General features: G+C 27.1%; 2 protein-coding genes across 4 annotated transcripts in view; one reads left to right on the top strand and one right to left on the bottom strand.

Annotated features, from left to right (window-relative positions):
* Positions 1-5,931, top strand: part of LOC126904519 (thrombospondin type-1 domain-containing protein 4-like) — a 58,839-nt gene extending 52,908 nt beyond the window's left edge. For all 3 annotated transcript variants that reach the window (XM_050683604.1, XM_050683606.1, XM_050683605.1), the window contains exons 13-19: positions 3,223-3,457; positions 3,763-3,939; positions 4,066-4,230; positions 4,407-4,586; positions 4,650-4,797; positions 5,130-5,210; positions 5,554-5,931. In XM_050683604.1, the coding sequence (XP_050539561.1) occupies positions 3,223-3,457; positions 3,763-3,939; positions 4,066-4,230; positions 4,407-4,586; positions 4,650-4,797; positions 5,130-5,210; positions 5,554-5,672 (1,105 nt within the window). In that variant the 3' untranslated portion in view covers positions 5,673-5,931. The remainder of the gene's footprint in view (positions 1-3,222; positions 3,458-3,762; positions 3,940-4,065; positions 4,231-4,406; positions 4,587-4,649; positions 4,798-5,129; positions 5,211-5,553) is intronic.
* Positions 5,932-12,962: 7,031 nt separating this feature from the next.
* On the bottom strand, positions 12,963-20,035 carry LOC126904831 (uncharacterized). The gene is made up of 2 exons (XM_050684117.1): positions 19,382-20,035; positions 12,963-13,809 (listed from the first exon to the last, which is right to left on the bottom strand). Exons 1-2 carry the CDS (start codon positions 19,934-19,936, stop codon positions 13,075-13,077), a joined length of 1,290 nt encoding a protein of 429 aa, XP_050540074.1. The 5' UTR covers positions 19,937-20,035; the 3' UTR covers positions 12,963-13,074.
* Positions 20,036-26,796: the final 6,761 nt, after the last annotated feature.

Raw genomic sequence — 26,796 nt, forward strand, 5'->3', positions numbered from 1 at the left:
AAAAAAAAAATTTCGGACTTTATTTTATCTTCATGGTGAAAACAGACATCAAAGTTTATAAAAAAAATACGATTTTTGTAAAAAAATTCATTTTTATATTTTTAACTTTATAATGCTATAACTTTTTGAAAGATGTATGGATCAATATAAATTTTTTTTTATAGATGCATGATGTCTTTACCTATCATTTGGTATAAACTTTTTTTATATCTGACCCTTTACCTGCCCACAGGGGGGGATTTAAACTGACAACTTTTTCAGAAAAAATTTACTTTTTCNTAAACTGACAACTTTTTCAGAAAAAATTTACTTTTTCTACTTAAATTTTGAAAGTGTTCCGGAAAGTCTGACACTTTTATATATATCTTAAATTAAAGCTAATGTAATATACTTTATAATGGTAAAAAAAAAATTCGGACTTTATTTTGCCTTCACTGTGAAAATGGCTACCGAATGCTATTATTTTGTGAAAATTCTCGATTTTATTTTTTACATTTTTAACTTTATAATGCTATGACATATTGAAAAGTGTATGGATCAACATTATTTTTTAATGAGAAATAATATTTTTTAATAATCCCTTTTTCATTCGACATACTTTATCTTAATTAAGATATTAATAATGAACTAGCAGATAATGTTGCTTTTGGAATAGTCCACCAATTTTTTAAAATAAAACACTATCTAAAGAATTGCATCGAAGCGTTTTTTTTTGATAGTGATTTTAATCACTGTCAGATATCATTATACTTGATCCATCTATACCACGTCACCACTGTGCCGCGACCCCCCTGTGCTGGGTTTTTTTATGCTTAATCGTATTAAAGAATTTTATAATATTGGTGTCAGTCATTGTCAGATATTGGAGTCCTTTTTTTTTTTTTTTTTGAGGTAAACAATTTTTTAGATATGGTAACTAAAAAAATTTAAACATAACTTTTTCTCCAACTTTTACACTTTAAGATTTCTTCGATTAGATAGAAATGACATAAAGAATACAATAAATTATACAACTTTGTAGTGTTTCAATTTAAATTTTTTATATCTAATTATAACGTTGATTAAATAATCATATTATTAGTTTTTTTTTTGTGACAAGAATACTTAATCACTTGTCGATTTAATTTTTTAAAGTATAATCTATTTAGTGATAGATTACAATTGATAGACGAAAAACTATTCTCAGTAACAGAAATATTTTTGAAAATATTATTTTAATAACTTCTACTAGGTGAGAATATATTATTAAAAAAGAAGTAGAACAATATTTTTATAGACAAATTATTTCTTTAAGAGTATTTAATCAAACTGGAAAATAATTTGAAATAATAAATATTTATTAGAAATTTATAATGGAATAATAATCATGTTTCACTTGGCTGATAGTCTCATGATATCAAAACTATCAACAATTCTTATTTTACTTATTAGCTAATTTAAAACTATTTTATAATAATGTAAAATAAACATTTATAATAAAATAAAATTTTATTATAAAATAATGTAAAAAGTATATTCTCATTTTTAAAGAATATTTTTAAGAACTTTCCTGAGAATATTCTCAAAAAATATTACAGTAAATTTACATAATTAAGTCTTTTAGATTTAAATGGATTAATTTATATTTTGAAATTTATTTAGTTTCTCTATACATTCTGTAGCTATATAAGATATTATTTATTTATTTAATTATATTAAAAAACAACACTTTGTGATTTTCAATTTAATCACACATTTTTGTCGATTTATATTTATTTTTAGAGGGACGGTGTGGCCGAGTCGGTAACAAGGCAGTGTTTGACGCGCATTGCCTCAGGTCTAAACTCGGTCACGGGCGGCTTCATTTGCCGAACAAGAGATCAGTTCGGTAATTGGAGTCGCTATCTTTCTCTCCGGCGACGGACTAACCACCCGTCCCGGAGTATAAACCTCCTTTTTTGAGGGGAGGCCGCGATGGCCCTTAATGGGCTAATAAAAGTGAAAAAAAGAAAGAAGAAAGATATTTATTTGTAAAGTGCATCCATCCAAATCCTGTTAAATATAAAATTAGATTTCAATTTATTTATAGTTAATAAAATTATAGAATATTGAATAGAATGTTGATTGAAAGTAAAGTATTTTAAAATTAATGCTTACGACGAATAAATAAAAATTAAAAGACTCTTTAGGTTATATTGTATTATAAGAAATAAACGGTGTAAAAATACATACGTAACATAATGCTTTTTATATAACTCATAATAATATAGATTAAAAGGTTACTGTTAAGAGAGTTATCTATGAAACTTTGCTACAAATTCTCTATCTACCTACTGATTTTTTGAAACATTTAGTAGTCTTTCACCGCAATGCAAAACTTTGTACAGACTGTCTATCTTATGTGATATAAGAGTTTTGAAGTTATTAGTGGACATCTTGGTATGTTTGTGTGATACACAAACCAAATTTCAAATTTTAATAAACGATATTTTTATTTTAATTATTGAAAAATGAAACGTAGTACATAAAATATATTTTAAAAATATTAATTATTGTGCATTTTTGAATCTTGAAATTTTTCAATCAACATTGATTATATAGTTTCTTTTTATGGAACAAACATTTGTATAATTAAATATGAGTCGTCATAAAAGCTCATATTCTCTTATTGCAACTCCATAATTGTATTTTACAAAATGTATTATTGTAAAAAGTTTTTTTTACTACTAGATAATTTAAAATCTCAAACACAGAGATTTAGCTTAATGCTGTATTCTTTAATTTTATGCAATATTTTCCTGTTATTAAAGAAATCATTTTTTTCATGATGAATTTTTTTATTACTTTTTCTTTTACTTTAACACGATTCAAAATTTAAATAATTTATAAAGTTTGTTTTAGTCATGCTATGTACATAAAAAATAAATATTCGTAATTGTTCTACTTAACAATCTATTAAGATTAGAAATTCAGTTTTAGCAGCATTCCTCACTTCTATAACAAAAATTGTTCCTATGTTATTGCATATATCAACGATAAATTTTCATAAAGTAGAATGTCTAAAAGTAGGCCAAATTAATTTTGAAAATGCTTTAAGTTTTTAATTATTAAGAAGTTATCTTAAAAAATTCTTGTTGGAGCAAATTGGTTAGCTAGATTTGAAATTAATAAAAAAATTTCACTTAACTATTGTGATTAACTAATCATTTTTATAGATTATAATTGTTAATCTAATAAAATTAGGTGGTCAATTACTGATTGGAGTCCTTGTTCAGTCAGTTGTGGGTTAGGCGTACAAACAAGAGAAATTGTTTGTAAGCAGCAAATAAGCTCTACTTTAGTTATGAGTGTAGCTGAAACCATTTGTTCTACACCTATTCCAACAAACGTTATTTTGTCAAAAGCATGTCAAAAACCATCTTGTGAAGTATCTCATGTAGATGGCACACCATATTGGAATACAAGTCCATGGTCAAAAGTATGTGTATTATTCTTTAACGACAAATATAATAGTTATAATTATTTTATTACAATGATGATACAATTACTTTAAAAAACATGAATATAGTTTGTAAGAGGGCTAAAATATTTACATACACTTTTGTAACGCCAACAAATCAAATATTTTTTTGGAAGTGTGTGACAAGGCAATAAGATAGAAGAGCTTTCCGTGAATTTTAATTCTAGAGATGAAATTGTGTATGAGTTTAAAACTCTTATAGATAATGTTTTCAAGTTACGTCCATCTTAAAGAGATTTAGATAAAGTTTTTTTTTATTTTAGTGTTCTGTTGCGTGCGGAATGGGTATTAAATCAAGATCTGTAAGATGTACATCTGAAGATGAAACAAAGTGCAAGCATAATGAAAAACCTGCACATCAAGCCACTTGTGATATGGGCCCATGCGCCTTAGCTTTAACTAATGCTGTTGGTTCTTGGATTATATCTGAATGGTCTCAGGTAATTTAAACTAAAATATCCATGCATATTATGACTATTGCCCAAAAGCCCATTAATATGAACTTTTGAAAATTATTAAGAAATAATAATTCCAATTTCAATATACCTTTAAAACATTATTTTTAGTGTTCAGAAACATGTGGTACAGGTACACAGTCGAGAAAAGTATATTGTTCTTTAGGGATTGATAGAGATAGTTCATGCGATCAGTCTTCTAAACCAGAAGAAACAAGAGCATGTTTGAGTGATAAAGATTGCAGTGGTGTGTGGTTTACAGGTCCATGGTCTCAGGTAAGTTCTAAAATAAATAGTAAAATACTATTTTTGTATGATTATTTTTTTAGTTTGCTCTTCATGTATAAGTCGGACCCTTTTAAAAATACATAATTTTTTTTATTAAAAATTAATCAATACCTTACTCATAATTATTTGAATAACAATATAATTCATTATAATATCATTTTTAGTGTTCAGAAAAATGTGGTTGGGGTAATCAAACGAGATCTACAGTTTGTATGTCATATAATCAGAAAGAATGGAAAATTGTTTCTGATAATCAATGTAACTATAAAGAAAAGCCATCGTTTTCTTTGTCATGCTTTACAGAAAATTGTGGGTCTATGTGGTTCACATCTGATTGGTTGCCAGTAAATTTCTACTTAAAAATTTTTCTGCTTTACAAATATATATAGTATATTTTTATACTTTAGTGTTCAAGAACTTGTGACTTGGGTGTTCAGAAAAGAGATGTAAAATGTCTTAACGAAATGCTAAAACTTTCAATAGATTGTGAAGAAACAAATAAACCACTAGCAAGACGTTCCTGTAATTTGAATTCATGTAACAGCAGTAACTCGGGTATATTGTACTAATTTAACTTTAATAATTATAAGAATATTTCTCTATTCTTAATTCAAATAATAATTCTCTTAATGAATTTTTTTTTTTTTAATTTTTTACTACAGAATTTACCTCTTCAAAATACTCTATTACGTTATTCAGGGTTTGTGATAAAAGAATTACTATATATTTATTTTATTATTATAACATTTTTTTTTTTGACAAACCAGTCAGAACTTTTTAAATAAATTAACTAAGTCACATTTTTAGCTTATAAATATAAATTGTTTAAATTTGATAAATTCATTGTACATGCATTTTTAATGATAATTCAACTTTTTGTTTTTTAGTACATAATATCTATGATGAAAGTCGCATTGAACGAGATAATAAACCTTTAAATATAAGCACGCCACCGTCAAATCTTGAAGGTATTTATTTAAAAATTAAATTTGCTTTATAAGAGGTAATAACAGATTATTAATGTATCTTTATATAAGAATTAGTACGTAAAAAATATCCAATTGTTTTGTATCATTTTTATATATTTTTTAAGGTTAAAAGTGGGAGAAAGTAACTTTTTTAATTTAGTTATTTCGACCAAAAAATCGTTTTTTTAATATCTTAGTCGGTCAGACAGTCTAAATGAACTTTCTTACGCCTCTGGTAGACGAGAGATAGAATGCCTAATTATTCGAAACCTTTTCAGTTTTTTATTGAAATTAAAAAGATATTACAAATAAATTTTAATATATATATTTATTTTTAAATTAGTTGATTCCAAGTGTGTTGACATGCAAATGAAAAACTGTAATTTCGTCGCGCAAGCCAGGTTATGCTCCTACAAATATTACAAAGTTTCTTGCTGCAACTCGTGCCGTAATAAAAGTTAAGACTAGTTTTTAGATTTTAAGAGTTAGATTAAATAATTCTTTATCTATTTAATTTTAAATTTGTTTAGATTAGAATATAGATGATAAATTAATCATTTTAACCACCATGTAAAATAATAACATGACTCGAATGTTTATACATTGTATTATTATTTTAAATAACTTTATTGCATTATTATAAGAATAATTATAATTATTATTGTGATAAATTGTTTTTAGTTATTGCTTAAATATCATGTTACTCACTAAGGTAAAACTGTAATTTACTCATTATTAATAGAATTATTTGTAAAAATAAAATGTATAAGTAGTATTTCATTTAAATTAATATTTCATTAATAAAAAAATACATAAAAAAAAAAAAATGCTAAAGTAATTTAATAAAAAATTTTATAATAAAATTCAAATTATTGAAATAAACATGGAATTTTCTTAAAGTTCAGCTTTATAAATATTTTTATTTAAATGCATGCTATATTTAATATAACATTTTTTTTAAAATTGTTAGTCTAGTTTTTTTTTGTACTTTCTCTTAAAAAAAATAATATTTAGGAAATTTTATGATTTAAGTTTTATAGCAGTTAATACTAAATATGAGAATTTTATTATAAATTAATTAGTTTAGATTTTTAAATATTTTCAATTGATTACTTGTTACACTTGATCTACAATCATAATTCAATTGCAAATAAGTGTGTTTTACATGAACAAAAAACTTTTTAATTCACAACTTTATTTTATTTATTTCATTGATATAATTTTAATTATAAATTATTATTATTCAAGAGTAATTTAATAACTATATTTTATACTTTTGAAATAATTAGTTATGAAGGACCTTATACTTATAAAAATAATAGCCTGTCAATTTTTTAACTTTTTTTTTTATTTTTAATTTAAATATTTAAATACAAATCATATAATAATAATTAAAACAATAATAGAATAAATATATATAAAAATAATAACTGCATGACCAAAATATAATTAAATTAAATGTATTTACTTGTTGTTCCTATTTATTTAATACGTACCTAGTTTTGTAATTTTTTTTTTGTATAAATAGTACCGTTGAATGGGGTGAATAGAAAAATACTTGATCTTTCAAAGATTGTATACTTAATATATTTTAATTTGTTTTGCGATTAAACCACAGGTGTATAATAAAAACTAAATGATTAAAAATATTTATTTTTAATTTAGTAAAAAAAAATCAATTAAATAATTGATTATTGATATTTGAGTTAAGTTACGTTAATAACAAATATGGTTAGCAACCACTTCGCTTATCTATAAATCTATAAAAAATTAGAATTAAATATTTAGGTCATGGATAACCTTACTTTGATTATGGCGAAGAATGTTACCTAAAACTATTGTACTACATACCACAACAACAAATTCAATTTGATCAGTTATTCTTTCTATTCACTCTATTCTACAATACTGATATTTAAATTGTAATTATAATTACTATTTTTATTTCTAGATAATTAATACATTGTAATTGTAGTAGTTGTCCCATTATAATGCATATTTTTAGTAATAAATAAAAGTATACTATATACATGCATAGTGATATGTATTTGAACCAGTTTATCGGAATTGTTATCGCCGCTCAGTGGTATCTTTTAACTTCGATGCAAATTGAGAAGGTATTAATTTTACTATGATGTGTTTTTATTTATTTATTTTTTTGTGTCTGTTACCACTTTTCTCAGCTCTTACTGAACCGATTTCTTTCAACAATACGTTAATAAAAGATTACAAATCGTATCTAATCGAAAACATTACCGTCAAAAATTGAAAAAATTTCCCTCGTTCCCCGTAAATGGGGGAAATCTACAAAAAAATTACAAATTTAAAAATTGCTAATTTTCGAAATTTTTTCAATATTTTTTACTTAAAACTGCCATAACTTTATCAAAAATGACCAAATCAATATAATTTTTTTTTATAGATGCATAATGTGATTACCTCTCATTAGGTATATTTTTTTTATAAATTTGACCCCTTACCTGCGCACAGGGGGATTCAAAATGACAAATTTTTCACAAAAAATAACTTTTTCAAAAATAACTTTTGAAAGTGTTGTGAAAACTCTGATTTTAACTCAAATACTTGTTTTAACTTAAAAACTCCTCAATACTGTACTGTAATACAGTACAGTATTAGCTTTTGAGTAGATAAGACGTCCCGCGTCTGTATGTTTTCATTTGTTTTTATTATATGAGTTTTGTTTATACAAATTAAAATGCCTCTTAATACCAAATCTGATACACCTATTAAAAAAGGCGCCTCATCATCATCATTCAATAATGATATTACATTAGTTGATTTGATGAAGAAGATAAAATCAATTGAAAGTTCTCAAATTGATAAGTTCCATTTAGTAAGTGACAAGCTAACTAGTTTTGAGTACAAAATTAGTGGTCTTAATAAATCAGTAAGTGAAATGATAAATTCCATAAATACTTTAAAAATAGAAAATGCTTATCTTAAGGAAGAAATTGGTGATTTCCGTACTATAGTATCAATTTTGGAAAATAAATGTTGACTGAAGCTCAAAATAGAATAAATAAAAAAGTAAAAATGTGATTCTTATTAATCATGTAGAATTGTTAAATGAAAGTTCGGTAACTTGCCTATCGGTTGCTAAAGATTTGTTAACTGTTCTAAATATTAATAGTCATATCATCCAAGCTAAGCGTATAGATAAGTCACGCCCTGCTGGTCGACCAATTCTTATTGAATTTAATAATTCTTTTGATGTGCAATTGTTATTGAAGCACAAATCTCGTTCGTTACGCTCGCTGGAAAAATGGAAAAATGTCTGGTTGAATCCTAATCTTATGCGTAGTCAACAGTTGCTTATGAAAAACTTGCGAGACGAATTATATCGTAGGCGTTCGAATGGTGATGTCATTTCATTTATTAAGTACGTCAAGGTATCCCGACCATCTGTTCAAAAAACTAACATACATTAATTCCAATATCCATGATAATAATTTTTTGTATTCAAGTTTTGGTGTAAATAGTGTTAATGTAAATAGTAATTTTCAGAAAATTTCTAAAATTAAAAAAAAAAATTTCAGTAAAAATAAAAATACATATTTTAATGGTTACTATCAAAACGTTAGAGGTCTACGGACTAAACTTAAAATGTTAAATACTAATGTGCCATTGTTCAAACATGATTATTTTGTGTTTGTCGAAACCTGATTGAGTCATAATATATCTGATGCTGAATTAGGTTTTGATGCATTCAATATATTTCGTGTTGATCGGTGTAAAAAAACCAGTGATTGTACTTGAGGTGGCGGTGTAGCTATTTGTGTAAATAAACGCTTTGAAGCTGTTTTATTAGATATACCATTGGACAGTGTAGAGCAACTATTTGTTATGATCAATTGGAGAAACAAGTTTAAAATAATTATTGGTGTTTATTATATCCCTCCTTCAAGTGGTCACTAAATAAATTTTCTCTAAATATGAATTTAGTATTATATGGTGATTACAATTTACCTAACGTGCGTTTTACAAGTAATAATATTGGTCTTATATGTAATGGTCATATGTTGTCTCAGCAAGCTGAAATAATTGTTGAAACGTTTTCATCACTTAATCTTTATCAACTTAATAATATATCAAACAAACGTGCTTCACAACTTGATTTAGTATTTTCCAATAATCAGTCATTAAATGTTTTACCTCTAGAAAATAGTATTGTTCCTATTGATAATTATCATCCAGTCCTTATTACAGAGTTTGTGTTAAATAACATAATTGAACAGACATATTCTAATTCATGGTATTATGATTTCAATAAAGTTAACTTTTATGAATTCTACGTTAGCTCAAGTTGATTGGTCAACCTTATATCTAGTAAGTGATGTAAACTTAGCTGTAAAAACTTTCTATGATATTTTGCGTGGAGTAATAGATACTTTAGAGTTCCTAAATCATTAATAAGGAAGTCAAATTTTCCCGTATGGTTTTCTAAAGAGTTGCGTATTTTGATCAATGAAAAGAATAAGTTACATAAACTGTATAAATCAACTAATGACTTATTGCATTATAATGAGTTCAAATTAATAGGGAAAAAATGCAAATTACTTTCGAAATCTTGTTAAGATAGCTACCTTGAAAAATTACAAATGTCATTAACTAGCAGTTCTAAATCTTTTTGGAAATTTGTAAAAAATAATACGAATATATTCCTAATAATGTTACTAATGGTGGTAATGTTTCTAGTAATAATATGTCCGATGTTGTAAATATATTTCAATCACATTTTGAGTCAGTTTACATTCCTTCTGGTGTTAATACAAAGCTTGTTCCATATTTTAGTTCTAATATTAGTTTTAACTACTGTGATTTTACGGTTATTCGAATATTTGAGTCTTTACGTGCTTTACCAAATGATACTAAGAGTAGTCCTAATCTAATCCCAAAAATAGTTTACCATAACTGTTGTTTCTTACTTACTCGCCCAATTCAATTTATATTTAACTTATTACTTTCTACTGGTACTTATCCGGATTTATGGAAAACTAGTATATCCCATTTTTAAATCATGTAATCGTTATGATGTAAAAAATTATCGTCCTATTTCTCGTTTAAGTGTACTTCAAAAATTATTTGAAAAAATTTTAGAACGTAAATTATCTGTTTTGTATAAAAATATATTTACAGATAGACAACTTGGCTTTTGTAAGCTAAATCTACCATGGCCAATTTTTTAGTGTATTATACAGATCTCGTCGAATTAGTTAGTAATGGTGCTCAGGTCGATGCAATATATACAGATCTTAAAAAGGCTTTTGATACTGTCGATGTGTGTATTCTTTAAAAAAAATTAGAACAATTTGGTTTAGGTGGTTCAATGTTAAATTGGATCCAATCGTATTTATCAGATAGAATACAGTTAGTTAAACTGGGCGATTCTAAATCTTCGCCTATTAACGTGTCTTTTGGTGTACCACAGGGGGGTTTGGTTGGGTTTTTTCATGATTGTAAATTTTTACTGTTTGCGGATGATCTAAAACTTATATGCCTATTCATTCAGACTTAGATTTTATTAATCTGGAAATTGACTTGGATAGATTTTTTGTATTGTGTTCGTTGAATGGTTTACACATTAATGATCAGACGTGCTCACAGATTTGTTTCACGAGACGTAAATCAACGCTATACTTTCAGTACAGAATAGACAGTACTAAGCTGACAAACTAAGCTTCACGTATGATTGGTTTTATTCGACGTAATTTTTCCGATTTCAGTAATGTAAATTGTCTCAAAGTTCTATATTTTCCTCGAGTTAATACGCGGGTGCCTTATACATTTTATACCTCATTATGCCCCACAAACTATAGTTTCTTTGCACCGATTGACAGAATGTTAAATTCAGGTAATTCATTGGGTAATTTTGATTTTTTTTCATGATAAACCAACCAGGCTACAAACTATTATAAATGCTAAATTAAAATATTGATTAACTACTTATGTTATTCAACAATTAATGTATTGTGTTATTAATAATTTGAGAATTTAAGCTTACATTTGTTAATTTAGTGTATTTCTTTTTTTTTTAATTGTACGTTTCGTATTATAGTTATTAGTACTGTATTTTACTCTTTTGGGTGTTTGTCTTTAATAAATAAATAAATAAATATAATAAGGAAATAGCAGATCATGTAGCTTTTGGAATAATCCACCAATTTTTAAAATAAAACACTATCTAAAGAATTGCATCGAAGCGTTTTTTATGATAGTGATTTTAATCACTGTCAAATATCATTATACTTGATCCAACTATGCCATGTCACCACTGTGCCGTGACCCCTTTGTGCTGAGTTTTTTAATACTTATGAATAAAGAAATTAATATCTGTAATATTTGATATACTCCCGAATTTTTATTTTAATATAGATTAAAAGTGGACAAACGTTACAAAATATTTTCAAAAATTGAGTTGAAAAAAAAATTTTCTAATGTGAGGGTGGTTTCTTTCAAATTTCTTGTACCTAGGTTTTTTATTAGATTTTCATAAAATGCATAATAAAAGAAAACTTATTGTCTCTAGTATGGTTTATTGAAAATTTCAATAGGATCATTATATATTAAAATAATTTTATAGCAGTCTTAAAATAAAGAAAAATATTTTGAAAATACTATTTTCTACACAAGTATAATTTTAAGATACTTTTTTAAAAGTTTTAAATGTGAGGAGTATTTTTACGCATAGATTAATAAAATCGATTTAATGAGAACTGAGAATTTTTATAAATAGCACAAAAAAATAACCGTTAGTATAGAAGCTAAACAAAAAGATTTTCCGTTGCATTATACCTCTCAGATTCAAAATATCGGTGATTTCTTTATTTCAATTATTACAAAAAATCTTATTTCAAAATTTTATATAGTTCTAGGGGAAAAAATGAGCTTTAAAATATCGATGTGTTAAAATTAAAATTTCTAGTATGGGTTTATCTATAAATTGTTACAAGTACAATTTTTTAGTAAATTTATTATTAAAATGGGTTTTATTTTTTAGATCATGATTTACTATGGTTTAAAAATTTAACAAATATCGTGTTTACATTTTATATTAATAAATTAATACTTGAAAAAAATGTGTCATTTAATTTCGTAAAACAACTATATTTTAACTTTTATTTATATTTATAGACCAAGAAAATTTAATAGCAAGTTTTAAAAACAAAAATATATATCTGAAAGATTTATTTTTGGTAGTCATATTCGATATTTAAGATCTATCTTATTTATATTGCGATAAAAATAAAGTATCCTTAAACATTACTTTGTTCCGCTCTTTGTCAAAGTCTTTAAATGATAATGTATCAAAATATCTTTTTAAATTCATTCCTGTATTCACCAATTAATTCATAATTTAATATGTATTTAAATAGTCCTTCTTTTAAATCTAAATAATAATAAGAATTTATAACGAGAAGTGTGGTATTCACATATAAAAAATGTTGACACGTGCGTTATTTTATGGGCAAATTATTTTGAAGTAATATTTTATTTAGTTGTTAGCATTGTCATAATAAATCGTTAAGTTGTGTGCTTATATGTATGAATAATACATTTAGGATATTATATTATTTTTGCTATTTAAATATTTTTTAAAACTATTGTACTTAAAAGGAAAAGAAAAACACAATACAGAAATTTAAAAACTTTTTTAGATATTTTTTATTTAATATTTAATAATTTCCTAATTAAATATAAAGGAATTTACGTAAAATATAGTTTAATGGACTAATGAACTTTAGTGTTTATAAAATAAAACAATGAAATAAAATTATTGAATATGTAACACATCTATTTCAAGATATTCCTAAAAAATTATTATTTAATAATATATCATTTGTATTTAATGAAACAACTTTATATATGTTTTATTGGGAATATTATTGTAAAATATTTTAGAAATTTCGAAGTTATATTTTTCAAATAACTTTTCAATATTTTTCAAATAAGTTTCTAGTTGCTCAAAACTGTTTTCAACCAAGAGTTTTAAACCTTTCATGTTTATATGATCATTTTGATATTTTACCGGCCAAAATGTTCCGTCATACAAATTATTATTAAAAGAGGACCGACCATCTGCTAAATTAAATAAATCAATTTTATTGCCTTTATTTTCACAATAATGAGGATTACTAAAAAAGAAATGTATTTTATTAAAATATTCATCATCATTTAAATGAAAAAAATCTATAAATCGTTTTACTAAACTTGTGATTGAGTTCCACAAATCATCCCAATACTGAATACTCTGCTTATTATTTTTAGACTCATAACCGAAATAGATTGAAATGAGTAATTTTATATGAACACAAAAAGATATTCTTATAGCCTCAAGTAAAGTTTCTCTATAAGTTATTAATTTTATATACTTTTTATCTTGATCAATCCATACATGCATAGCTTCATGATATCTTTTAATTAAAAGTTCGTCGTATTTCTTCCATTCAATAGCTTCACATTTTGTAAAAATTGTTCGTATAGACTCTTTATTCAAAATGATATCAAAGAAAAAAAGATTTTGTGGTGTATAAAAATGGGCTTTATCTTCTTCTATTTCTCCGAATTCTCTTTGAATAGCCTCATCAAGGCTATTCAATTTTGAGTCAATGTCATCAATCGATTCAATTGGCTGTTTTTTATCAACTGTTTTAGTACCCGAGAAAAATCCTAATAACCCTTTATTTTTTTTATCTTTTTTATCTTTTTTGAGGTAATTTTTCATTTGGTCTTTAATTAAACTGATAGCTTCAGAAATTCGAAATGCATTACTAGTCATTCTCCCTAGTTTTACGTATATTTCTAAATTTTCTAAAGGCTGATAAAGTTTATCAACTGAATTTGAAAGTATACTAAGCTCCCATAACCACCAAATATTGTTGTTGGATGGCAAACTTAATATTCGTGCGATTCGCTTACCGAAATCTTTGAAATGCGCTATGAACTTGTCATTGTTTTCTGTTATTTGGTTTTCATATATTTTCATCCAATTTTCAAATATTTCTAAAATATTTTGGATTTGTTCTACAATATCTTTTGGAATTTCAAGGTTGTCCGCAACGATCCCATATTTATACAGTACAATATTAAATAAAAAAATGAATCCTACCTTTGTTACTATGTTCATGGTCAAATAGATACTTAATTAAATTGATTTTTTTTATCGTTTTGGAATTTAGTTGCCAAATACAATATTGAATTGAATCTAAATACATTAATTATGTACTCTTTTATTTAATAAAATGTCAAACGGGCATTTTTTAGTTTATAAATTGTAACATAACAACTCTTAAATAAACATGATAAAATTTTGGCATCTTTTTCTTAAAATAAATGAAAAACATTTGCAAAAAAACAAAAAAATTATAATTTATTGTGTTGTTATTTTAACTTATGTTAAACTAAATCTAAATTAATAACCACACTGAAAAATAAAAATCATATATTTTTACTTTAGATTTAAATTAACCAAAGTATATAAATTTATTCTGAAATAGTGTAAATTAAAATATTTGTATTGTTTTTCGCCTAAATTGCATATTAAACATGAGTCCAATAAAGGAGATAAGTTTTTTTAGCTTCCCCTATTGTTAAGCGTTATGCCAGTAACAAATGTGGAAATGATATGATAATTTTATCAAAGTGTCTCAAAAAGTTATCCAACATCTCACCATTATTTTTTAAATGACTACTGTAGTGTCACTCTACAGCTTTATTGCCGTTTTTTCAGTTACAAGAAAATCCGTTGGACAGCGCTGCGTAGTAACTTTTATTCAGAAGATTATAATTTTATTTAATAAAACAAATAATAATGCTAGTAAACTTTTTTATGTTGCTATTGGATACACATCGGTTGAATGTGCTGTCATATAAAAATAAAACATATTAATTTACCACAAACTAATAACAAAAAAAAACCAATAAACAATTAAGCTACACAACCCAAGTAGTGAAGTTTGGTATAAACTACGCTGTCTTCGCTAACTTTCTATATATACAAACTTCATTATTCGTGGGCCTTATAATTGTAAATTAATTTTTGTAGTATTTTCTTACTAGATTGACTTTGTTTGTACGCGGCGCCAATGGGTTATTATTGCATTATTTAACCACTAACTGATTGAATGTATTATACTTATATTTTTCAACTATTTTCATAATTGTATTGACCTACTGTTGTGATGAATTGTGTATTTTAAGTCCGAGTTTCGATAACGCGGTTAAGTGTTGTTAGGAAGATTCAAAATAAGAACAATTATAATGCAACATTCACTGATCACCGAGAAGATGGTCAAGTCCCCTTTTATATTTACACTATTTATTAAATAAACATTAAATATTAATACTATAATACTTTCTACAAGTAAGGTATTTGACAGTATAATCTTACTTTCTAGTAATTATAATTTTACATATAAATTCCTTAAAACTTGACACGGCCACGGTGTCGTCACCCGTTTGACACCCCGCGGTCGTGTCAGCTCCTTCTCAGCCTCCGCTTCACTGTAAACCGGACCGTTAAACACACGCGTTATCGTCGTGGTGTAAAGTCCAACAAATGCCTATCGTCGAATACTCGCCGCAATAATATGTCGAGTCAGTCATCTTCGTGACACCCATATCATTGTTTCGCTTTACCATCCGCAAGGACCGTGCATTTTTCACTGCAGCTCCGAACATTTACACATACAGAGAACTATATATTTGTTTTTTTTTTATTTCGTCTTCAACCTGTGCCTGTGCTTATAATCGTGTACTAGAGATTGTCAATATACGGCTTGTCGCCTTCTAAACCCGAGAATTATAAGTGGTGTATTTATTTCTTTCTATCTTTTAATATATCTCACGCGAGTTGGTGCAACATCCCCAACAAACTAAAATTTACAAAACAATCATGGGTTCACGGCACTGTTACCAACTGTGATTAAAGATTGACATCAGATTTCCATTTTATAAGTTAGTTAATCTTCAACGGTGATCATAACCAGTGGCGTGCCCAGGGTGGGGGAGGTTAGAGGTCATATCCCTCCCCATTGCGTTTTTTTCTAGCATCGAGTACCTAACAGCAATAGTAGAATAAAGTTGTAATTATCACATTGTATATTTGTATAACAACATTACATCATGTCATACAAAACACAAAATATTAATAAATATTTTAATGAGGCTTGACCTCTAAAGCCTCCTTATTAATCTTTTTCTAATTCTTTCACCCCCATTGAATGTATTTAGTTGTATTAATACCTATTAGTTATGACATCCCTCCCCATTTAAAATTCCTGGGCACGCCACTGATCATAACCTTCTAGTTATCAACCGTGATCAAGATTACTGACTCTTCCCTTTATCCTTTTAATCTTTTTCAACGGTGCTCGTAACAATACGTTACCAACCGTGATCCAAAGGGTTATGCTTAACTCTTTATTTAATAATATTAGTTTTTAAAGTAAGACTGACGTGATAATTAATTATTAATTATCAGTGGCGGCTCGTGGGTGCTGGTGGTGGGGGTGCGACTTTTAATATAATACCGCTAGTTATAGGTATAAAAAATTGTCAAATTAAATATAATAAAATAAAACACAAAACACATATTATTATTTTAAAGGTCTCAGTAGGAAATAGCAATGAAAATAATAATAATAGTGATTATACTATTAGAGCAAACGATAACGACGAGCGAACACGTAGTTATATCCAAAAATAAATTACCCAATATAGTAATGTACTAATATTTTACTGTATGAACGACGCTGCCGGTCGTACAAAACCCAAAACGTACATAAAATTGCAACTTAATCGTATCCGCCGCACACGATGGGGGGGGGGGGCACCTCGATTATAATATAAGTTTCAAAAAGTTTGGACGACGCTGTCGGTCGTCCAAACACTGCTCGTGTGTTCATGTGTACTGCAAATACTGAGGGAAACGACTTTAATGTTCAGCACACAACAAATGTATTATAACTAATTTTCTATTTAAAAATTTGCATTTTTAATAAAAATTTAGGAATAAGAATATACAATTGATTTTCTTCTTTTAATTCATTTTAGTAAGGGGTGCGATCGTGCCGTCGTCCAAGCCACGAGCCGCAACTGCTCATTATAGATATTTTTTGTTTCTTTTTTAAATAATAAAGCTGATTATTTAAAGAAAACTGTGTTGTATTATCATATGATTATTAATTTAAAAATGAGTAATATAAACTTAAATATAGTACGTACGTAAAAACGTTTTACTACCAACATTATTCAATATGATAAACATTTCTGTTTTAATAACTCTTGGTGTTTAAATAAATTCTATAATAGAAATATTTAGAACTATATTCCGTACAGTTATATCCTATATTTTTTAAATAATTAGTAATAATATCAAAAGTTAGAGGTGATAGAAAATCTGATTGCAGATTTGAAATCAGCGTGAAAAATTGATCAAGAAAAGTATATTTTTGACTCTGATGAAAATATCTTGTATCCATTTATTCATAATTAACAACAAATTATTTTTTGAAAAGTTTTGTATCAAGCCATTGATTTTTTATACAACTTTTCTATAAGAGTATTAACTACTTTATAATTTTTTATAAGTTCTGCGTAAAAATTACAATACTAAATTATTAAAAATACAAATATTACAAATTTTTGTACTTAAAAGGTATTCAATAGAGAAACACAAAACAGAAATATAAAAATCTTTTTTAGGTATTTTTTATTTAATATTTAATAATTTATTAATTACATATACAGTCATTCATGTAAAAAGACAAATGAAATGAATTTTAGAGTTAATATAATACAAAAATCAAATGAAATTATTGAATATAATAAAAATTATTTCAAGATTATTCTAAAAACTATGATTATTATGTAATTAAATATTACCACTCAAGAAATTTGACTTTATTGGGAATAGTATTGTAAAATACATAAGCAATTTTTAGGTCAAATTTTTCAAATAAATTTTTAATATTATCCAAATAAGTTTGACACGGCACCGCCTTTTGCTCTAGGCTGGCGCTCACCCGTGTCTCTCTCGATATCAGCCGTCCAGCTATTAATATGACAATCGGTTGTCATCGGTCGTCACCCCGCCCTTGACACTGAGATAAGGCCGCCGCCGAATATGGATTACCGATATTGCGTTCTGTTCCGTTTTCGACGTACACCTCACCTGGTGTGTTGATTTTTCTTTTGTTGTTCGCGTTTCCGACGAATAATATATAACTGGTATATTTTGCCTGTGTTTTTCTTGTCTTTTCTTTCTAAAGCTATAACTGCATATTCATATATGTATATATGTGCATGTATATAGATATATACACATAGANATTCATATATGTATATATGTGCATGTATATAGATATATACACATAGACATATATTTATAGGGAATTGTGCGCCTATTATTAGTTAAAACAAACGCTTTAACTTCGTATACATAATTATATATATATATATATATATACATAAATCATTGTGCGCCCATTTTGGATTACGCATTAAGTTTTTAGTTTATTAAAAGTGTCATTTGCTGCGTCTTCTAAACCTTTCATGTGCGAAGCACTATTTTCTTCTTTATGAATAAATGATTGTAAATTAAAATTACCTAAGTTATAATAATCAGTATTTTTGAAAATCTTAGATATTTTATTGTAAATTGTCAATCTTACATCTCCATTTATAGCTAAATTAGGGTTAATAAAATAGTTATAAATTTGATTTAAACATTGATCATCACTAAAATGAAAATAATCTATAAAATCTTTTACTAATTTTGTGATAGATTTCCAGAGTTCATCCCAATATTTAATATTCTTCAAATTTAATTCAACAACAGACACATAACCAGTATAGATTGCCATTAGTAATTTTATATGAACACAAAAAGATATTTTTACAGCATCAATTAAAGCTTTTCTATAAATAATTAGATCTAAATACTTTTCATCTTTATCAACCCACACAAACATAGCTCGATGATATAATAGATTTAAATATTTATCGTAATTATTCCATTGAATAGCTGAACATTTTGTAAAAAGTGTCCTTATAGAATCATAATTCAAAATGATATCAAAGAAAAATAGATTTTGTGGTGTATAAAAATGGGCTTTATCTTCTTCTATTTCTCCGAATTCTCCTTGAATAACTTCATCAAGGCTATTCAATTTTGAGTCAATGTCATCAATCGATTCAATTGGCTGTTTATTATCAACTGTTTTAGTACATGACAAAAGTCCTAATAACCCTTTACCTTTTTTATCTTTTTTATCTCTTTTATCGTTTTTTAGGTAATTTTTCATTTGGTCTTTAATTAAACTGATAGCTTTAGAAATGCGAAATGCTTTATCACTCATTCTAATAATTTTATCATCTATGTCCAAATTTTCTAAAGGCTGATAAAGTTTATCAACTGAATTTGAAAGTATACTAAGCTCCCATAACCACCAAATATTGTTGTTGTATGGCAAACTTAATATTCGTGCGATTCGCTTACCGAAGTCTTTGAAATGCGCTATGAACTTGACAATGTTTACTGTTATTTGGTTTTCATATATTTTTATCCAATTTTCAAATATTTCTAAAATATTTTGGATTTGTTCTACAATATCTCTTGGAATTTCAAGAACATCCGCATTGATTCCATGTTTAAAGAGTACAATATTAAATAAAAAAAATAATCCTACCTTGTCTGCTATGTTCATGGTCAAATAAATATTACCTAATTAAATTGATTTTTTTATCGTTTTGAAATTTAGTTGTCAGATACACTATCGAAAGGAAACTCAATACGTTAATTATGTACTCTTCTACTTAATAAAATCTAAAACAGGCATTTTTGGTTTATAAAATGTAACAAATCGATTCTTAAATAAATATGTTAAAAATTTTGGCATCTTTTTCTAAAATTAAAACAATAAATAATTGTAAACACAAAAATAAATAATAGTTTATTTTGTTGTTATTTCAACTTATGTTAAATTAAATCTAAATTGAATAACCATTGAAAAACAAAAATCATATATTTTTAATTTAGATTTAAATTAACCAAAGTATATAGACATATACTGAAATAGTGATGATTAAAACATTTTTTATAATTTAAAATAACAAAATAAAAATGTATAAATGGTTGTTATTATAGAATGTATGGGTTCTATAGAGGTTGAGCAGTCCCAGGATTCAGAATAACGAAGACAAATAGATATATATTATACTAGATATATATATACTATATATTAATTAGCCCCTCTAGTATTATTTAAATTTTTTATGCAGGACTTGTTTAACGCAATAACCACTGGAGCAAACTATCGTAACTCAATAATTTAATTAAGGTGATTACTATGTGAGTTGAGTAAAAGAAGAGAGTTACTTTAGTTCGGGGTGTGATTGGAAGGTTATACAATCATATAAGTGTTAACTTTTGTTGATTTCAATCTTTTCTTCTCTGTTCTTAAAATAATTTCAGTAACAGTATTAATAATTGACAAATAAAGTAAGACGAGTTTGACTTTTACTTTACAAATAACACGTAAGAATTTTGGCAATGATGATCATAACATTACGTGATGATATTGAGATTGCGATTGGAACAGGTGAGACTGTGTCAGTTTCTCACTGAGAGAGGTTGATCGGTCTTTTATAGTTTTTTGTATGCCCGAACAATTATTACTTTTTTAAAAAATGTTGACTACAAACATATTTAATAAGATTAACACTCCTGTTTATATCATTAAATGGAAAATTTTATAAGAATATCAAAATATAAATATTGTATTTTTTTAGATTAGTATGCGATCAGGAACTTATATATAATTAATATAAACAATAAATTTATAGAAAAACTCAACATTTCGTTAACATTTTTTATTTATAATTAACAATAAATTAATTTTTGAAAAGTTTTGTATCGAGCCATTGATTGTACAAGTTTTCCATAAGAGTAATAACTACTTTATAATTTTTTATAAGTTCTGCGTAAAAATTACAATACTAAATGATTAAAAATACAATTTATAATATACTTAATATCTATAATAAATATTTATTCAATAATGAAGGATATAAGAATTCATTTTGTTTTGGTATAATCCATTAATTTCTTATTAATGTATGTATATTCGTATTTAAGTTTTGGATTATAGAAGTTTTGTATTTTTTTTTGTCATTTTCATCGTAATGTATCATTTTACTTTATTGAATCAATTTTTACTTTATAATGCTATAACTTTTCGAAAAATATATGGACCATTATAATTTTTTTAAGATAAGTACTATTTATATTCTTCTTTAATGCAACATACTTTTTTTTTAAATCGGACCATTTCCTTTTATATATTCATATATTACACTTATAAATCATAAAACTTATCAGTTATCAGAATATAAATAAGGAAATAGAAGATCATGTAGCCTTAGGAATAATCCTCCAATTTTTTAAAATTAAACATTTTTTGAAGATTTATATCGAAGCGTTTTTTTTTTTTTTGATAGTGATTTAAATCATAGTCTACTATCATCTATACTTATCCCAACTAGGTCACGTCCCAACTGTGCTGGGTTTATTCAGATGGCTTTCTATTGAATACATTTTTTACATAATTACTTATCAATCCTAATAATTACACATTACACTTACACCAATACAAAAACATAACATATACAAATTTTTCGTAATGTTAGCTAATCAGACTAGAAACATAATTTAATATTATTATTCAAGCTGAAAAAGTAAATTTGTATTTTATTTTCTTACTTTTCAATTTTTTTTTTCGGTGACGCACTTATTAGAGCAAGTCCCTTACATGGACTGTTATTTCTTGCTGATAGGATTGTAAGAATAAATAACAAATGTATTCTACACAATAAATAAAATTAATATTTTATAGAATATCATGTACTAATAGTAAATTTATAAAAGTTATCTATTGATAGATGATAGATATAGATTGATATACATTTTAATAATTAATACATTGATACTTAAGTCAATAGAAATAATATAAAACACAAATAAAATGATCAAAACTATGCTCCGGTGGCGGACTCGCCTCTCGGAGGAAACGACGAGAGGCGAGTGGACCAGGTCCCTCATAGGACTTGATCGGCTGGACAGGTGAGTGGATCGGACTCACGATGAGATGACATATCGTCTCACCCAAGTGATGTCCGGCCACGGCTGCTTTAACGAGTACTTACACCGTATTGGCAATGCAGCCGCACCGATGTGTGACCACAGTTCGGATCGCCCGGGAGAGGCTGACAACTCTTCCTGCAGCGGGGCTTGGGCCCAGGAGCGGGACTCCTGATAAATTTCGGGCTGATTCACAACGTGGTGTTGTGAATTATTAAGACGGCGTGGGCCGCCCTGAAGTAATGCTTCACGGCAGTTTCAGTGATTATGACAATCATGACGGCCGTCATAATTGCCGATTGTGTAAAAAAAAAAAAGTATTTGCGCATAAAAGATAAGTCGTCGGGATAATTTTTTTTTTTCGTTTTATAGTACATGACATAAGCTTTAATTTGATATATGTTTAAAGGACGCAGTATTTCCGGAACATTTTCAAAAGTTAAGTTGAAAAAGTAAGTGTTTGTAAAAAAGGTGCTATTTTAAATCCCCCCCAGTTAGCAGGTTAAATGTTAGATTTTCAAAAAAATTATATCAAATGAAAGGTAAAAATCTAAGGTTTTTATTATAAAAAAAAAGTTATGGTAGTTATGGTTATGGTAGAAAAAAAATGACGAAATTTATCGATTTTAAAAATTGTAATTTTTTTGGAAATTTCCCCCATTTATGGGGAACGAGGGAAACTTTTAAAATTATTAAAGGTAATGTCTTCAACCAGATACGATTTGTGTTCTTTTGACATATTGTTCATCAATATCGGTCTAGTGAGAGCTGAGAAAAAGTGGCAACAGACATAAAAGAACACATCATGGTAAAATTAATACCTTCTCAGTTTCACATCGAAGCTAAATCTTGACACGACTTACGTCGCAAAAATGTGGTCGACACTGGTTTTGAGGGTTGAGACCTGTGGGTCGTTTATTAAATGAGCGACAACAGGTTATTTTAACAAAAATAAAACAAACCGAAAAGATGAACACAATAATAACAATAATCTTCGCTTAATGTCACGGCACTTTCGCTGGCGTCGACGACTCGGTGTCCGTAGTCATCCTTGGACGACAAAAGGTTAGTAGCGTTGTAGGCGACAGTGCGCGTGTGCGATTCAGTTGGTCGACGTTGTCGCTTACACAACGAGAACAAGACTCTAGTATCATTAGCGACGGAACGTCGTCGGCCGTGTGGCAATTGCTATACTTTGCACCGTAGCGTATGGCACGCGGTGTTGGTCAGTCAAGTAATCATAAAATAGAGCGATGGCTGATAAAGGTGGCACGAGTCGCGGGGCATCGTGTATAACGAAGCGACGCGGGCCGTGTCAATCTAACGTATGTCTTTAATGTGTTAACAAAATTTACGAGGAAATCGTTTTACCCTATTCATGAACATTTTAAATTTCTAAATATATCACTGTATATATTTAAAGGCATTTTTTGATTTGACTAATCTTTATTAATTTTATTAATTAATTTTATACAAAAAAAGGGTATTTTTCTCCAAACCAATCGTAAATCAAAAATATATGAATGAGTTATTGAAATATTGGCGTATGTCACAGTAAACACAATACGCTAGAGCTTAATTAAGCACGAGAATTATCTTAAGGTAAAAATTTTATATGGGCAGGTTATGAAATTAGTATTATACTTTTTTAGAATCCAAAGAAGTGCAACTAATTATTATAAAATGTTATTAAATTAACGGGATTGTGGGAATGCCTATAAATATTCTCGAAATCCCGTTTTCGACATTCATTGTAAGTGTTATTTTTTTACACTTTCAATCTTAAACATATATCAGAAAACGAAAAATGTATGCAAAATATACGTTAATTTCATGACTATTTTTATAAGTATCATTTAAACAAAAAATCTATCAATTATATTCGTATGCTAAGCTTTGGCACCTAGTTAGAAATACCCGGTGATCAGCAGGCCTCACGATCCTGCAGCGCTTTGTACTCTTAAGGCTATTCTGACTGATTTCGGTTAGAGTATCCAATTACGCCGGCCATGAAATGTGTGGTGCAAAAAAAGTATTCTCCAGAAGCGGTTTCCCAGAAAAACAGTATTACTTGTAAATGATATAATAATTAAAATAATAATAATATAACTATACTAATATTCCTATACTGGCCTGGTAAAAATTTCAGATTTTAAATTGAAAAACGGTGACGACAATAAGCGGTATCGATAAAAAATGTTAAACGCTCACAGTGCGCTAGTAAAAATTTTCTCATCTTCGCAAATAATTTTCCTAGGATAAGGACGTCCAGCTGTTTCATTTAAAAAGAAAATTTTGATATTCGAACATCATTAGGTAATTTTTTTAGCATTATCTAATTTTTCAATGTTTCATTATATAATAAGATATTAAGTATATTTTAAGTACAATTGTTACGGATAAGAAATATACCAAAATTCACTTAAAAATGTTCGTTGAATATACATATAGTGTATACTGGGAATGGTTTATCGAATAAAAAAAACTTAAATTAGTGTATATTGTTTTTTTTATCAAATCATCATACTAAAATAATATTTCACATTTAAGTGTATTTTTATTTAAAGCGTAATTGTTTAACTACATATTATTGTAGTTTCAAAATTGTTTAATAATTTGGATTTAAAATAGAATTAGCTGTTTTAATAAAAAAATTTTATGATAGTTATCAAGAAAATGTTTCTTAACCGGGGATATTCAACCATGTATAATAGTAAACTTGAGTTAAATATAAGAGTATATGTCTAATAATAGACATAAATTATAAAAGATAAGATTTTTGTTAATGGAGTAATATTTTTTTCTATTGTGATGGTGCCACGTTACTATTATTGTAAAAAAATATAATAAAATACAGACATCCCATCCGCTTCTAGAGACTGATCGTCCGAATTACTATTTAAACCCAAAAGACCTGACCATTATGGTCAGTCGATTTCAGTGCTTTGTGACATTCATTAGTTTCAGTACTCAGTTGTCGCTGTCCGGCTTACAGCATAAAGTCAAGTCTTTGTTTTTCCTTTTTCAACTACCTACTCTCCTCCTCGACATTTCAGAGTAGTTGTGTCTTGCACTTTGGCAGCACCTCGTTCTTCATTATCCTCTCCTAATATCTAAAGATTTTGTGTCTGGCAATACGTCTGTACCCTGTACTTTGTTATACACCTTACCTGGTACGCCCACTAATCATGTCTTGCACTTCGTCTGCACCTCATACTTAGGTGTTACCCTTATTCCCTATCTATATCAACGGCCTTTCGACACCCATAGCTAATCCGGAGTGTCAGACTAACACAGTAACTGCTGTATGATCACGTGAATGAATACCCAGACACCGCACTCAACATCATCTTCGTACACACTACTTTACTGTCCTTTCCATAGGAATCTGTTTAGGAATTCGTTTTGTGTTACAATATCAAACCATCAAACTAAAAGTAGTGAGTGATTACCAATAAACATTAAAGTATTGCCATAAATCATTAAAGTATGCGCATATGAATAATAAATAATAAATCAATAATAAAATGATAATAAATTTCGGCTCTTTTATTATTTTAGCTTCGATGCGAAGCTGAGAAGGTATTAATTTTACCATGATGTGTTTTTTTTATGTCTGTTGCCACTTTTTCTCAGCTCTCACGGGACCGATTTCTTTCAACAATACGTCAAAAGATCACAAATCGTATCTAGTTGAAGACATTACCCTTAAAAATTGAAAAATTTTCCCTCATTCCCCGCAAATGGNAATGCTATAACTTTTTGAAAAATGTATATATCAGCACAAATTTTTTTTTTCTAAATACATTATAAATACATCTTTTATTTGACATACTTTTTATTAAAATTGGACAATTTCCCCTTATATAGGGGGCGTTCAAACTCGAAATATTTATAAAAAACATAGATCTTTTTCAACTGAACTTTTGAAAATGTTCCGGAAATACTGCGTCCTTTAAACATATATCAAATTAAAGCTTATTTTATGTACTACAAAATGAAAAAAAAAAATTTGTCCCGACACTTTTTTTTCTACATTTAAACGGCTGCCGTAGTTAAAAAAACACTATTTTTGTGTTAAAATTTTCGATTTTCGATTTTAAATTTTCAACTTAAAAATGCTATAACTTTTTGAAAAATGTATATATCAGCACAAATTTTTTTTTTCTAAATACATTATAAGTACATCTTTCATTTGACATACTTTTTATTAAAATTGGACAATTTCCCCTTATATAGGGGGCGTTCAAAACTTAAAATATTGTAAAAAACATAGATCTTTTTCAACTGAACTTTTGAAAATGTTCCAGAAATACTGCGTCCTTTAAACATATATCAAATCAAAGGTTATGTTATGTACTATCAAATGAAAAAAAAAAAATTTGTCCCGACATCTTATCTTCTATGTGCAAATGGCTGTCGAAAATT

This window comes from Daktulosphaira vitifoliae, unplaced genomic scaffold, assembly GCF_025091365.1.
Source record: "Daktulosphaira vitifoliae isolate Bord-2020 unplaced genomic scaffold, ASM2509136v1 Scaffold_4, whole genome shotgun sequence".
Taxonomy (NCBI): domain Eukaryota; kingdom Metazoa; phylum Arthropoda; class Insecta; order Hemiptera; family Phylloxeridae; genus Daktulosphaira; species Daktulosphaira vitifoliae.

What these genes read in the sequence shown, in the direction of transcription:
- LOC126904831 (XM_050684117.1), bottom strand. Translation starts at nt 19,936, where the DNA reads ATGAACATAGCAGACAAGGTAGGATTATTTTTTTTATTTAATATTGTA. An exon ending in AATTGAATAGCCTTGATGAA is followed by an intron (nt 13,810 to 19,381) that starts GTTATTCAAGGA and finishes AGCCTTGATGAG; the next exon opens with GCTATTCAAAGAGAATTCGG.